The sequence below is a fragment of the Prenolepis imparis genome, unplaced genomic scaffold (assembly GCF_030444845.1).
Source record: "Prenolepis imparis isolate NDT839.2.m4 unplaced genomic scaffold, iyPreImpa1.0 SCAF_10, whole genome shotgun sequence".
NCBI classification, from domain to species: Eukaryota; Metazoa; Arthropoda; class Insecta; order Hymenoptera; family Formicidae; genus Prenolepis; species Prenolepis imparis.
Window position 1 is genome coordinate 8,281,066 of NW_028141168.1, and position 15,285 is coordinate 8,296,350.

General features: G+C 36.5%; 2 protein-coding genes across 5 annotated transcripts in view; one reads left to right on the top strand and one right to left on the bottom strand.

Moving 5' to 3' along the window:
• Positions 1-11,620, top strand: part of P130cas (Serine_rich_CAS and FAT-like_CAS_C domain-containing protein p130CAS) — a 61,014-nt gene extending 49,394 nt beyond the window's left edge. For 3 of the 4 annotated variants that reach the window (XM_083048408.1, XM_083048406.1, XM_083048407.1), the window contains 6 exons: positions 3,310-3,439; positions 5,491-5,800; positions 6,047-6,393; positions 6,672-6,964; positions 7,344-7,700; positions 8,826-11,620. In XM_083048408.1, coding sequence (XP_082904534.1) covers positions 3,310-3,439; positions 5,491-5,800; positions 6,047-6,393; positions 6,672-6,964; positions 7,344-7,700; positions 8,826-9,113 — 1,725 coding nt within the window. In that variant the 3' untranslated portion in view covers positions 9,114-11,620. The remainder of the gene's footprint in view (positions 1-3,309; positions 3,440-5,490; positions 5,801-6,046; positions 6,394-6,671; positions 6,965-7,343; positions 7,701-8,825) is intronic. The other variant, XR_014426269.1, reaches the window with a different exon arrangement.
• A 138-nt stretch (positions 11,621-11,758) lies between these two features.
• On the bottom strand, positions 11,759-15,023 carry Vnc (GNAT family N-acetyltransferase vnc). Its single transcript, XM_083048429.1, has 2 exons — positions 14,880-15,023; positions 11,759-13,883 (listed from the first exon to the last, which is right to left on the bottom strand). Exon 2 carries the CDS (start codon positions 13,675-13,677, stop codon positions 13,123-13,125), a length of 555 nt encoding a protein of 184 aa, XP_082904555.1. The 5' UTR covers positions 13,678-13,883; positions 14,880-15,023; the 3' UTR covers positions 11,759-13,122.
• Positions 15,024-15,285: the final 262 nt, after the last annotated feature.

Sequence of the window (15,285 nt, forward strand, 5' to 3'; positions counted from 1 at the left end):
AATCGCCTTAAGATAAACTGAGAGATCACACAAGCAGCATTTTACTTTGAAACATATTTCATATCATTTTTCATCAGACATCTATTTTTAAAAAAATATTTTGGAAATGGAGATTTTTTTAATAGTTAAAACTAATATATTTAAATGCCCTTAACTCTGAAAACGTTATTTATTTTTATGCACAGATATAGAGATAAATTTTCTTTAGCCCTAAATTCATTTATATTAAATAAATAGCGAAAGTTGACGCGCGAGAGAAAACGCGTATTTGGAAGAAATATAAAAAAAATGCAAAAAGATACTTTTATGTCATAAATGTCATATTATATTCACCTTCTCTCTCTTTCTTGATATTTTGGCAACCAAATATTTCGAAGATATTGAAAACAAATCGGTTTCTCGCAACCGCATCGGCGAATTAAATGGGGTCGAAATGATTTATCGGTTTTTGGTTGGCTCGAAGATGCGAGATGCTATATTATTCGATGGGTGGGTCACCTGTCTACAACGATAAGAACTGACCCAAATTCGCGTCGCGCATCTTCCTGGCGACTCCCTGGACAGAATACATACAAGGTTTCTGCATCCGCATATATACTCTCTTCGTCCTCCTTTCGCGAATAAGTTTAACCGATCGAAAATTTTCAACCGTAAGTAAGTAAAAGCCCCGATTGTTCCACTTCGGGAATGCGAAACTGGCCATCGATGGGAAATTGCAGATTACTCTTGGTCGCGCGAGTTTTCGACGATGTTGCTGTAAACGAGGTTGCTTTTATATGCACAGGGCGTGTCCGTCGTTTCTCTCTCTCTAAAATGCGTTCACATAGTTTCTCTCTGTATATAGGTACTTGATATATTTTATAATCTTATGTTAAAGATACGACGGATTTTCTCTTCCAAAATGTGTTTTGATAAAAATGACAAAAACATATGATAGTTTCTTTTTGCGGTGATGAAGCTATGTATCATTTTTTTTGGTAGAATTATTACATATTTGACGCGTCCTCAAGATATGCAAAGTATTTATAAAATAGAAATTTTTTAAATTAATTTAAATTCTTCTGCAATGTGCTCTTTTAGCTAAGATACTATTATTATATATAATACTATAATATTATATATATAAGTATTTATTAGCATCTGCTCTCTGCATGATGAAGAAATAATCGATATTGCAAACTTCTGATATCTCTACGAGAGAGAAAGTTTTGCTACCGTTTGTATATTGAGATGGAAAAAAAAGTACGGACAAAAGCGTAGCTCGCTTAAGCGTAACGCAAGGATTGCAGGGCTTCTATTATTGCAAAGCAACGGTCGAGATTACGCTCTCCTGGGAGAAATATTCCTACCCCTTTTTCCTCTCGTATTTACTCACCAGCACGAGTTAGTTCCACGTTTTATCAACGAAATTACGAAATACTTTCCCGACAGTTCAACGCTCCAAGTATACTTGGTTTAGTCGCTAATTACATATCTAATTTGTGAAGAGATTATTAAAACTTACTTATTACTTGGGCGAATTATTAGTGAATTGTTTCGCTAAGTGTAAAGAATATTAATAAAAAGATGAGAGAGAATCTTTTCTATATTTTGTTAGAATTTTAACTCAAACATACACAGAGAGAATTTTCTCTTAGAATTTACCCTGAGAATCATGATAATCGTGGGACAATATGGTATGAAAAGAATTTTATGATAATTTTTTTGATTAATATTTATCACAATAAAAATAATAACATCTATTACAATAAAATATAAAATATGTTTGATTAATTTTACTATGCAGTTTAGTAAAATTAATCAAACATGTTTTATATATTTTATTGTGAAAAAGATATTATTTTTATTATGATAAATATTAATCAAAAAAATTCTCATAAAATTCTTTCCATACCATATTGTCCCACGATTACAATAATTTTCAGAGTAAATTCTAAGAGAAAATTCTCTCAGTGTAGAAAGTGTTCAAAAGTTTTAGAAAGAAATAATATTGAATATTAAATTTGAATACGGCAAAAAAAAAGATTGTCTCAATTTCTTACATGAAATATTGCATCCTTCGTCGAACGTATTTCTTGTCAAACGTTCTGCATTCTTTGCGGAATAAATTATGGGAGCTTACGGTGTGCTTCCTCCGAAAGAACGGCGATAGGGAATCGAAATTCCGCTTTTTGCCGAGTCCTCCTCGTAGGAAACTCAATTAACGATCTCGTAGAATTAATCCCCCTGCTACGGCGCAGGCTGCATTCAAACGAGATCCTCCTCGAGGTTACATCGCGCTCATCGGAAAGAGTAACAGAGCTGATTGGCATTCGCGCAAATAACTTCGTTACGAGTTCCGTCACGAGTGCGGTTCACGTGGATTTAGCTCCTGCGGTGTCTATCGAATCAGTTTTCCGCTATCTTTTTCTTTTTTTTTTTTCAACTCGATTATCGGAAAACCCTCGAAAGCGTTCGTTGTTTCCAGATAAAGTTTACGCGTGGATGTAAAATTGCAATATTTTTAAAGATATAGATATATAATTGACTAAAGAAGGACACACGATTCTAAAAAATAATTCAAGACTTTAATTTTATCATGAAATCCTTAGATCCAATTACAAATGTATTAACATTTGTAACATCAAACTTCATTACTAGCTTTTTTAACTTGAATTACATTTGACATTTAATGTCTAAAATAATCTGGATGTAATAATTTTTGCAGTTGAGTTATATATAGTCCGATCAATTAAATTTACTGTCACAGAGGTTTACCATTTCATTCATAAAATGAATAAATTACGATGAAAAACATAGAACATAGACAACCGCGACGTAGTCGTGGCTTGAAGAATTGATTAAAAAACACACGATTCTAAAAATTAATTCAAGATCTTTGTTTTATCATGAAACGCCAACTACAAATGTATTAATAATTAATTTATTAAAAATAGTATTTTTCGTTTATGTCTTTTTTCATTGTTTCTTTAAATTTCTAATAACAAAATATATATTAAATTATATCCCTAAAAATATATTAAACGTTTATTATTTTCAAGACAGCGATTAGAGATTAATTACCAGCATATTTTTTTCATTTGAGTTACATTTAACATTTAATGTCTAAAATAATCTGGATGTAATAATTTTTGTAGTTCTAGTTCGATCAATTAAATTTACTGTCACAGAGGTTTACCGCCTCATTCATAAAGCGCATAAATTACGAATGAAAAATGGGCAACCACGACGTTGGTGGCTTGAAGACACAGAATAGAGGACTCTGCTAATTAATCTGGTTATAATTAATCGTTGTTTTTGATTATGCAGGTTGTTACACCGCAGAAGTGCGGGGACGTCTACCTGTATGACCTCCCAGCGAGCCGGGGGAGTCCTGCGCCGCCCTCCAGACACGACTCACCCCTCAACTCGACGAACAATGAGCATTCGCACAATACAGGTACGTATTATTCACAAACTAAACACACCGTCTGTATCCGAATTGTTGTTGTGATGAAACTGTCTGCTGGAGTTTATTCATTAATTGAGATATTGATTTCGCGTCTGCGAAAAAAACTGATGAAGTTTTTGGCCAGTTTATCGGCTGTGATTTTTAATTAAAATCACAGATGTACAATTTCCATCATTTTACATATTTTTGGGCAGTTTTGAATATTATCTTGAAGTATATTTCTTATATTTCAAAAAATTTATTATTTTCAAAAATTTAAGCAAATTTTCTAGCCTGCGGACAGAATATTTTTCTGCAAAATACAATTATTTTTATGAATAAAAATCCTTTTCTAAAAAAGAGAATGTTATTGACATTGTCGATTTTACGTTAAAAAGAATGATACAGAAATCAGCTGATAACTGTCAAAAATATTAATCGAGTTTAAAGAAATTATAACATATTGTTATTTTAATTTTTGAAACTCGATTAATATTTTTGACATTTGTCAGCTGATTTCTGTCAAAAATATTAAGTTTAAACAAACTTTATATAAAAATATCATTCTTTTTTATAAAATCGCTTGTGTTGTTCTAGTATATACATAAACTTTATACAAAATATATATTCCAATATTGGATCTTTTTTGTGAATCTTATATTAATAAAATTATTTGTTTATTTATCGCGCCTGTGTTACTTTGCAGGAAGAGTTCTTGATAATTTTTAGAAATAGTTTCGGTTATTACGATAACGAAAATCAATTTCAAAAAATAGGGGTGCCAACTTTACATTTTTTTACACATCGAGTTCCAATAGTTTTTTGAGCAGAGTTTTAAGGTTCTTTTAAATAGTTATATAGTTCCTGATTATTTTTTTTTTAAGAGTTCTGCAATTTTTAGATGAAAAAACGTATCTTCGATATTGAAAGTATGTTTTTTTATCTCTATAAAAATTGCAAAACTCTTTCAAAAAATAATCACAAACTATGTAACCATTAAACAATTTAAATTTACTCACCTCACGGTTGCTTCCCCCTTTGTTGCCCGATGCCTCTCCGGGCCTCCTTCTCGTACAAGTTTCGAAACACTTGCACTCGCGTTACTTTTTTTCGTTCGCGACGCGCGGCGACGCCCGGGTTTTAGCTATCACAATCTTCGACGCGTTTCGGTAAAACGCGAGACTCCGCGAGAGCTTATTCGCGCGCGAATAAAACCGAAGCTCCATTTTCGCGTCGCCGCTTTTTCCAAGACCCACGCAGGGGCTTATCGAACGAAGATGATTAAGAGAGCGACTTCGCCGCGACGCACTGAAGTCGCCCAAGGATGCAGCGAAACGAACATTGAGCGAGATTCACGATCGACGAGATCAATTTCACGCGTGTGCGATCGCGATTACGATGTCGGTACGCGCGACGCGATCGGATTTATACGATAATTAACCACCAAAGACGCTAATTAATACACTCGTCCTTTCGCGAACTGGTAAGAAGCGCGCGACCGTTGATCATGAAGAATCGAAGAAGAGCACTGGAGGTGGAGGGTGGAGCTAGACTGGCACTGCCAGATTCGGAACGCGCAACGATACGTCGCACCGAGTCGTAGTGGTGGGGCATTGTAGGGGTCACGACGTGGGAGCTCGGCGAATCACGTCGCGACTACATACCCTCACCACTACGACCTGGGGGGGGTATGTAATCGCGACGTGATTCGCTGAACCTCGCACGTGCGTTGCGTCGCGACCGCTACAATGCCCCACCACTACGACTTGTCGCGACGTGTCGTTGGTCGTTGCGCGTTCCGAATCTGACAGTGCCAGTCTAGCTCCACCTCCAGTGCTCTTCTTCGACAGTTCGTGATTAACGGTCGCACGCTTTTTGCCGGTCCGCGAAAGGACGAGTGTATTAATTAGCGTCTTTGGTGGTAAATAACTCAGAACTCTTAACAGAACTATGATAGCATAATATAGGGGTGCCAACTTCACACACCCGGAGACCCGAGAGATCCGAGAGAAATTTCTCTTCGTTCCTTTTGTAAAATGGACAAACTTCTACCTGCGCAGGGCGATACATCAGTGGCAGCAACAGCGTGCGGAATTCTGTCGACAACGGAGGCAGCGGTGGCGATGTGAACGAGTGTTATGACGTACCGCCGCGCGCAATCCCGGTGATATCGTCGCCGGCGAGCAGTCCGAGCCCGGCCCCGTCGTGCTACGACATCCCGAGGCCGCCGACATCCTGCACGCCTAACTCAAATTGCTCCGGCATCACGCCGCTGGATTGCTACGACGTGCCGCGACCCCTGCAACCTCTCACTCCCAGCAGCTCGGCCTCGAGTCTCACCAACGACGGATCCCTAAGTAGCTCGAACAGGTACGGTTCGCTCGGATTTTGCCGAGGAATTCCTCCGAAATGAGGTGGTCCGAATACGGTCGATCTTGCGCAGCCAAAGATACGAGCATCTTCGAGATTTACATGAAGAATTTTAAAGTTATGAAATAAATCGAGAACTGAACTGAACAAAGTTTCAGAAAGCTTTGAGAAAAATTCTTTAAAGATATGAAAATTATAAAAATATAAATGTTAAAAACACTACATAGATAATGTTCTGAATTCCAGATCGAGTTTGGCCGCTCCGGATTATGATGTACCTCGACCACGTCTTCCAGTATCCTCGTTGCCGTCCCGACACAACACCCCTATACCGAACACCCCGACGCCACCGCCACCCTCGCAACAGATTTACGACGTACCAGTCAGCAAAGAGCTTCCGCTGGAGCTGGACTCCGCCCTGGAAGGCTTGCAGAGATTGCAGAATGAGGCATCCGCCGCGATAGCGAGGTTACTGGGCTTCGTGAGCCCCGGCTGGAGAACGCCGCAGCGATTGGACGCCACCCTTATGGACCTAAGGCTGGCTGCTCTCAGACTCCGAACTTCTCTGCACGATCTAGCTGAATTCGCGGAAGGTGATTGCCTACAGCTCCTTTACTTTCATCGATTTAATATATTTTTACAAGTTTTATATAGCTTCCCCATCATATTTTATAATTTTTCCAATTTGTTCTAATCTTATGAAACAATTCAAAAGACATAAATCTTCATAGAGAAAAAATTAATCATAAATTATACGAGAGATAAATTCGATTTTCCGATATTATATTATTCTTATTCCTACAACTCTTCGAATTTTCACACGACACAATTATCATTTTATCTAGTTTTGAAAATGATATTTTGCGCACAGGCACACTAGGCAACGCGGGCAAAGCGCCGGACAAAGGTCTGCCAACGAAATTACGGCCGCTAGTAAAAGCGCTTCGTGATTCCGACAAGCTCGTGCAGGAAGCCGCTACCGAATTGGACACGATGGAATGGGACGCGAGCAAGCTCTGCCGCGGCGGTGGCGATACACCAACACCTACTAACGGACCTCCGCCTTCGTTGCTACCGCTTGTACAGCCGGATCCCCTCGATCAGCTGATCGCGTGCGCCCGAGCGCTCACGGAAGACGTTCGTCAGGTCGCCAGTTTCATTCAGGTGAGCATCTCTCGCAACGGTAATATATTTGTCGGCTAATGACTTCACAATCTCAAATGCAATGGATTCTAATTGGATCGTAGTAATCCTGAAGAAAACCGAATGAATTAATATAAATTGAAATGATGAATATAAATGTGTGAAAAAATCATATGTCATTCAACTATATTCCGTAGAAAGAGAATGAATTTTTAAAAATTAATTAAAAGTAGGAAATCAATTTTTTTAATTCTCAATGTTTGAGAATTGAAATGGATACTATAATTTTATATTTTATAAAAATGTTTTCTAATCTCTTTTATAGAATAATGAATTGTGGAAATATAGTTGAGAATCTTAAGTCCTTGTTGCTGATCGAGATGCTCTACGTGCTCTACAGGGAAATTCCACGTTGCTTTTCAAACGAGCGTCGATCATTTCCACGGGTAGCAGCAACAATAGCGGCGCCGGGGAGGATTATGACTACGTGAACCTCGATTCGCGAGAGGTCGTGGCGAAACAGCGCGAGGAACTACGAGCCTTGCTGCCGCAGGAACTGCGCAGCAATTACGATCTACTTGTATCCGAGGCGGACAATGCGGCGATTCAGATGCCACCCACGACACCGACGCCCATGGACCCCAACGACAAGCAATTGTTGGCCTTTTACGCCGCACAGGTGATCACGCACGGCGCGCACCTGACTCACGCCATCGACGCTTTTCTACAGACGGTCGAGCACAATCAACCACCTAAGGTGAATTGAGTCGAAATTTCTTGTAATGTACTTTTTCGCGTGAAGAAAATATATAAATATATATATTATATATATTTGTAAAATGTATATATAATATATATGATATATTGATATATATATTTATATCATATCTCCATATTTGAAGATATCGAGAGATTTATTATTCGACGTTGGCGAAAAAAAAATTACGAACAATGTCATTTTTGTCTCGATAAAATTTGAGATTTGAATTATCTATAGTCATCTTTTTTTTAACGATACTTGTCATAACACGTACAGATTACGTTTCAAACCTATATGATATAATATAATATATAATTACGCAAGACATTAATTATTTGACTGATATTCGATAAAGCGATGCACAGTATTTTATTGTCTTCTGAAAAAAAATGAATTAGATCTATTGTAATTATTTTAGAAATTATAATTTGTAAAAATGTTTTACTTTTTGCAAGGATATAATAAGCGCATTACGATAAGAATTGCGCATATGCTTAGTTTAAGCACTATGTTTTTTTTCAATATATCTTGGAACGCATTAAGTAGATATGTATATGGGTCTCGATAATGATAACGGTGGAATATCGATAGATATCAGCGGTGCTATCGTGAGACAAGATGTTTAAATTAGTACACGTTAATTGCATATTTTTATTATTTTTTCACGATGACTTCTTTTTCTTCGCACGTGCATTGTACAGTCGGTTACAGATAAGCCAGTTAGTAAAACGTACTATAAAAATTCGAAACAAAAAATATGTTAAGGAATTAGAAAATTGTATCGCCTAGATTATAAATATAAAGATATAATTATCAGACACAATTATCTCACAAATCCATAATTATCCATAATTAAAATCAAAATAATTATCCATAACTATAATTCAGTTCAGATATATTTTTAAAAAGATTCTAATTCCTTTTGTTCATATATCAATAGAAAGAATTTTTATATATATTCAGTAGAATTTATTAATATATATTCAATGAAAAGAATTTTTGTTCATATATATATATGAACAAAAATTCTTTTTATTGAACAATGCAAAAAAGATTATTTAAGAACAAAAAACATATAATAATTTGTTTGACAAAAAAAATCTCAATAATATGAAATTACAGGTTTTTCTGGCTCACGGTAAATTCGTCGTGCTCAGTGCACACCGGCTGGTGCACATCGGCGACACGGTGCACCGAAACGTGACGCGGAACGACGTGCGTACACGCGTGTTGCAGTGCGCGAACGCCCTGAACGAGGCGCTCGCGCAAACCGTGCAGAAGACGAAGCAGGCCGCCCAGTTCTTCCCGAGCGTCACCGCGGTCCAGGAAATGGTCGACAGCGTCGTCGACGTCTCGCACCTGGCTAAGGATCTCAAAGTCGCCATGATACAGTCCGCTCAACAGCCCTGAGGATTTTTGTCGCAAAACGCTAATCGCGTAACTACAAGTTCCTTGAATTGAGATGCAATCCTTACGATTGATAGTTCTCTTTTTTTTTTATTCGTTAAACTCTGGGACTGCGGTAGAATTCGTAGACAACGCTCGAAGAATCATATCGAATCTGTTATCCGTATCTTTTTTGTCGAGGTTTTTTAAACAAACGTCGCTGAATCTACTAGAATCTACAGCGCGTTCATGGAACAGGAATATTGTTTTCTTGTACAAAAAAGGATCAAAAGTATCTCAGGAAATTTTCAGTGGATGATCCTTCGAGCGTCATCTACGAGATGTGAATCATTGATGATTGTTATCTCGAGATTTAGTCATCATCGAAGAATGCAATGAGTCGAATACGATGGTATTGAAGGCGCGCCCGATATTTTTCCCGAAAGAGAACGAGCATTAGCGCAAAAAAAGTTTGCTTAGGATCCTGACGACAGTATTTTTAATCCTAAACGGTGAGATAATCAAACGAGATAACCCGTATATATGCTTCACAAAGCAAAAACCAAATCCCCGGATACTCCCCGCACACTTTGTGTGTACCGTACGGAACTAATTATCCCTTTGCATTATAAAAAAAAATTGTGGCCTAAAATAGGAACCTGCTACTGCCAAAGCTCCGGTATTTAGAACGTAAGAAACGAAGGAAACCTTGGAACGAGTGTCTTTGTAATGTACTCGAGAAATATTAACATTGTAATCTTTCATAGAAAATTATATAGCCGTATCGTTCAACTAGACGTTTCAGGTAGACGTGGAGTATAATGAGGAATATAACAATAGCTTTCTGGCACGTGCGAAGCATTCCCGAAATGGGCTTCCACGATTTGATAGGCACCCAGGTTATCCACTCGTTTCGGAATGGAGCTCATTTCGGATACACGCCAACAACGTACGCAGCTAAACGTGTTAGTAGTTTCATAGATGTACGTATACAATATACAGTAGAACATATACATATACGACAACGCGTATTCATATCTCTCTTTTAGAGCTGGTTTCATCGATGTCGGTTAACTGAATAATCTTAGTTTCGCTGATTCTCTTAGAATTAGATTAAAAAGAAAGAGAAGTATAAGCTATAGTTAACTGATATTGCTGAAATCGGCGATTAGTGATTTTTAGTAACAAGTTCTTCGAGTTCAAGTGTTTTTTCCATAGAAGAGAATCACCATTGTGCTTTTACTATTGAAGGCAAATGCGAAAGATCGATATGAATACCTATGTCAAATTGAGGAACAACCGCGTTTTTGTTTTTCTAGTTCGATCGTATGTCGGAAATTGACACCAAAAGAGAGAAAGAGAGAGAGAGAAAATTGAAGAGAGAATTGCAGGGAATACTTTTTGGGATACCCTACGCGCAGAGGCGAACTTATATTACTTGTTACAAATGATTCTTTTTGAGGACAACTTTAAAAGGAAAATTTTATACGAAGCTTTTTTACCGCCGGGTTACGAATTTTTCGGGCGCCCAGGCCTTTTTACCAGGCTCTTCCATAACAGCGAAAATCAGTCACGAACGCACACTCACGATCAAAATGTGAAATATTGTCGCAAGAATTTCAACGGCAACTACGCATATTCGCGAATTTCTTTTCTACAACGAGGCCTTTTTTATAGAGCGAATTTTTATAGAACGAATGTGTTTTTATTAACTTAGCGCAGATTCTTCTGTAATAGAGACTGACTGCATAAATAATACTTAGATAACATCGTAAAGATGTCATTTTTTAAATGTCTTACATTTTCTGTATCATTGTGATAAATCAATTATGGAATTGCATTTTTTTTTTAATTGTCTAAATCGTGCATCGAAACTTTTATCTTTTTATATTAACACACAATTATAATTAATATCTTCACGTTAAAATATCACCAAAAAACCAGATTAATTTCTATATAACTAGATTACTAGATAATTAGATAATTATTATTAATTTCAAATATAAATTATCGAAGCCAGGAATATGTGTATGATCCAACCGCTAATTTGCGGCGCAAGTTGTTTTGTTGGCATCCACATGCGAAAGTGTACTTAAAAATAACTTGCGACTACAGTAGGATCCGCTCAATACAATTCTCGAAACCATCCAACTTATTTATTGGAATTTTACTGCGCCTCGATTAAACAATGGAGATATAATTGTGTGACTGTGACGCGCGGTTATATGTAATATTTCTAGCCGTATATTAAGATGTGACCGGCTGTTTTGTTGCAGCTTTTAATGATAACGAGCATTTATTAACATTCTTTTCAATGAGAATTTTTATCTTTTGACATTCTTCTCAATTAAGAGATTGATTGTCGTAATTATTATTATGAGATAGATGAAGCGATTCTTTTTTAAGGCACGACTTATGACATTGATTCTACAGTTTATTTTTTAGAAGTTATATACCCAAGCATATCGCATATAGAAAAAACGTTTATACATGAACCTCGAGACCTGTATTATAATTTATTAGCGAAGTGTTTTTTGTAATATAATACACATGTGGCAGACAGTTATATAGAATCTAGAACTGTATATTTCAAAGTTTATATGATAGTCGATAGGTGCTTTATCATTCGCGTTCAACTATCATATATTTAAGTATAGTCATTCATGTCATTAAGTGGAATAGTTTCTTTTTTTTTTTTATGACGCAAGCTGACGAATGTTGTTTATTCACGTCATCTCTATTGAAAACATAATTCGTCGTTTCCCTGATTTCCTTTTTGTACAATGTACCTGGATGATCCTTTCACAATAATTGTATATTATTCTTGCGATCACACATTCGTTAAACGTATATTATACCCACAACGGTATTTCATATTATTGTAAACATAAGAAATACTTACAAGCTACATATCGAGAGCGATTATTCTAAGATTAAGATGGTGAAATTGGAAAAAAGAGAAAGAAACTCTCGATATAGCACACGTGATATCGTTTTAGAGGAATTTACTACACATCGAAAACTCGGTTTATCATAATGAATCATATGCTTTCGGTAGTATAGTGTTATAGTTCGCGCGAGGACAATTCCTGCGTTTTGTCATTGAAAATTTCTTCGTGCCGTTCAATGCAACGTCGAGATGCGTTATGAAGTAAATAATTGATTACGTTACGTTAAGAACACCTTATTTGTATATATACATAGATTATATATTTATACATATATTATATATACATATAACTATTCCTATTACAAAAACGGAGTATGTATACACACACGCAATAGTATATCCGAGATGCAATAGTGGAATAAACCTGTTTGAATATCGTGCAATGTCAAAAATAATTTTTAAGCCAAACTATGCTGAAATAATCAAGAAGTATTTGAAAAGGAAAATATCTATCGAGAGGAATATTCATAGATTCGATTTTAATGTAAGTCAAAAGTTCGTAAACTGAATTCACGTTTTCAGTGTTGTAAAATATTTTTTTTCTACCATCCTTTTTTCTTTTTTTAACAACGCCTTGAAAGATTAATTTTGTATTGGCGCATTACTTGTACATTATAGTTTCGTTCATACAATAAAGTCTCAAGAGAGAAAAAAATCGTGTGAATAAAAATAGACAATTTTTCCAGAAAATCCTTTATTCCTTATGTTATCAATTTTTCTTTTTAATTACATTTTGATGTGTGAACGAAACTCACAATATAAATATATGCAATATAATCTGTCAATTGATAGATACAACAATCCCAAAGTTCCATCCCTCCCTTGTGCAAACCTTAACAAGTAGCTTTTATGCGCAGTCGCATATAAAACATTTTTATTAATGTGTATCTGGTCAGACTTTAATGATTAGAAGCTCCCCAAGAAGCAACTTTACGTATTGATAATTATTTTCAATTAATCAGTATTCAGGAATCGATAATGGGAAATTTATATTCTTTCTTAACAAAAAGAATATTAAATGGATGTTTTCAAATTTATTCAGTTTTAAGAATACCTGGTTTGACAGCAGCAGTGATGAACAGACTAAGAATGATCGCCGCAACATCTGCCTAGGTGTGTATGAACGTTGCCCTCCTTGTGCGCTCTGTCTCTGAGAGCCTTTTCGTGATGAAAGCTAGTGAGATCTCGCTTCATTGCATAAGCATCTTCGCCGTCTGCGTAGTATTTTGGTTCTACCTCGGACACTTCAAACTGCAAGCTGCTTGTGTACAAATTGAGGGCTGCACGATTACTTCTGCGGACGTGCAAAGAAACGTACTTTGCCCCAAAGCATTCCACCATCGCTCTGGATGCCTGATTCATCAATTTCTGTGCGATTCCTAGTCTTCTGTGAGAGCGTTTCACTGCCAAACTAGTAATGTGTCCATGGGGATTGTCTTCGCAGTCCTCCTCCATCTTAGCGAGCACGTATCCTACTATTCTTCCTTTCTCATCCTCTGCTACATAACTTAGTTGCGGCCAGGAGAGAGCATGATACAGATAGTACTTCATCTGATAATTTTCAGGTAAGCATTGCAAATTACAATGCTGTATATTCAACAAGTCTTCTGTAGTTGCACAACGTATATTTACAGACATCTTAATCAGATATATTTTGTCTTATGCAATCGTTCATGTAAATATTATAGCTTCAATATTGTCTAATTAATCACGACGTAGTTTCTTGATGCGTGAGCGACCGTTCTTCAAATCTTTAACGGACGACGACTCGCTCATTCCTTTCCCAGTCAGTTCTCTTACGAAGCGGAATCGCGATAGGAAGAATGTCCAGACTAAGTACCAACCTGTAACAAAAGAAATTGTTATGTGATACGAGTGAATAATATGAGTGTTATAATTATATTCACAAAGTTTTACAGTTTGAATTGAAAGCAATTTGTTTTAGATTTATATGAATCAATAGCGAGAGATTTTTCAATTTATTAACTTATAGATTCACAAATATAATTTCATACTCAAATACATTTTATAATATATTTTTACAATATTTTTTATTATATATTGTATAATAAGATATATGCTTTCATAATATTTTTTATTGTATAATTACAATAATTTTATATCTTTTTATAGTATATCTTTTTTATGATAATATTGTTTCTCAAAAGAACATGCAAATAAGATATGCTAATTGAAAGTAGAAGAATAATATATATATATATAAATTATTAGAATATTGTTGAATATCTATCTATACACAATTACACATGTATAGTATATAATATATAACGATGCATTCCGCATAAAGCACATGTAAAAATAGGAAAGGCCACTTTCGCGCAATCTTCGACGCGATCCGAAAAACTTCTTCCGATGACATAATTACACGAGGATGTCGTAATCGAGCCGCTAACATCAGTAACGTGTTGCTTACCCATCACAACGAGGAGGAACACTATCAGTAGGCTGAATATCACGGAGAACCCCGCGAGGAAAATTTCCGGGATTTCCATCAAGAAACGAAAAAAGGAAAAAAGGAAAAAAGAAAAAACGCAAAAGAGAAGAAAACTTCCTACACTTTGTGCCGTACGCGCATAACCATTTCAACGGAAATTTCTCGTCACGACGAAAGCTCAAGAGCGAGCATATATATATGACAGCACGACGATGCGCGAGAGAGCTTTCGTTTATCTCTCGCGACGAGTAAGCGCCATTTTGAAAATCGAAAGGTAGAGGTTATAATACTCCCCCTCCCTGCATCCGCAATTTTTCATCCGTAAATCGTAGATGCACGTTGCGTTTCGCAACGATTACAAAGCGTTTTCGCTTACGACACTTACCAAAGTCCAACCGCAGCTTTAATAAGTCGGCATCGCTTCCACGAGGACTTGAAATCTCTTCCACCGGTGAGTGGGTCTGCCCTGCCGACTGGAAGCGAACCTAACCTGACAGATACAAATGCCGTGAAGTTGCACCAATTTTTGGCGCGTTCGAGTCGAATGTTACGTCGCATCTATAGATATTCACGCTCCGTGACTGTTGGCCATCGACGGGAAGCGGGAACGTCCGAACAGCTGTTTTTGACATTTGAGTGTGTGTGTGTGTGTGTGTATATGTACATGATATTTTAATATGGATAACTTAATGTATAAAATAATTACTAATATAATCTTTCATTTTTCAGGCTATGCAAGACGAGAAATAACGCAATTTGTTTAATCAATGGATCTGGAAAATTATGAAATT

Coding starts and splice junctions, on each gene's coding strand:
- Vnc (XM_083048429.1), bottom strand. CDS start 13,677: ATGTCTGTAAATATACGTTGTGCAACTACAGAAGACTTGTTGAATATA.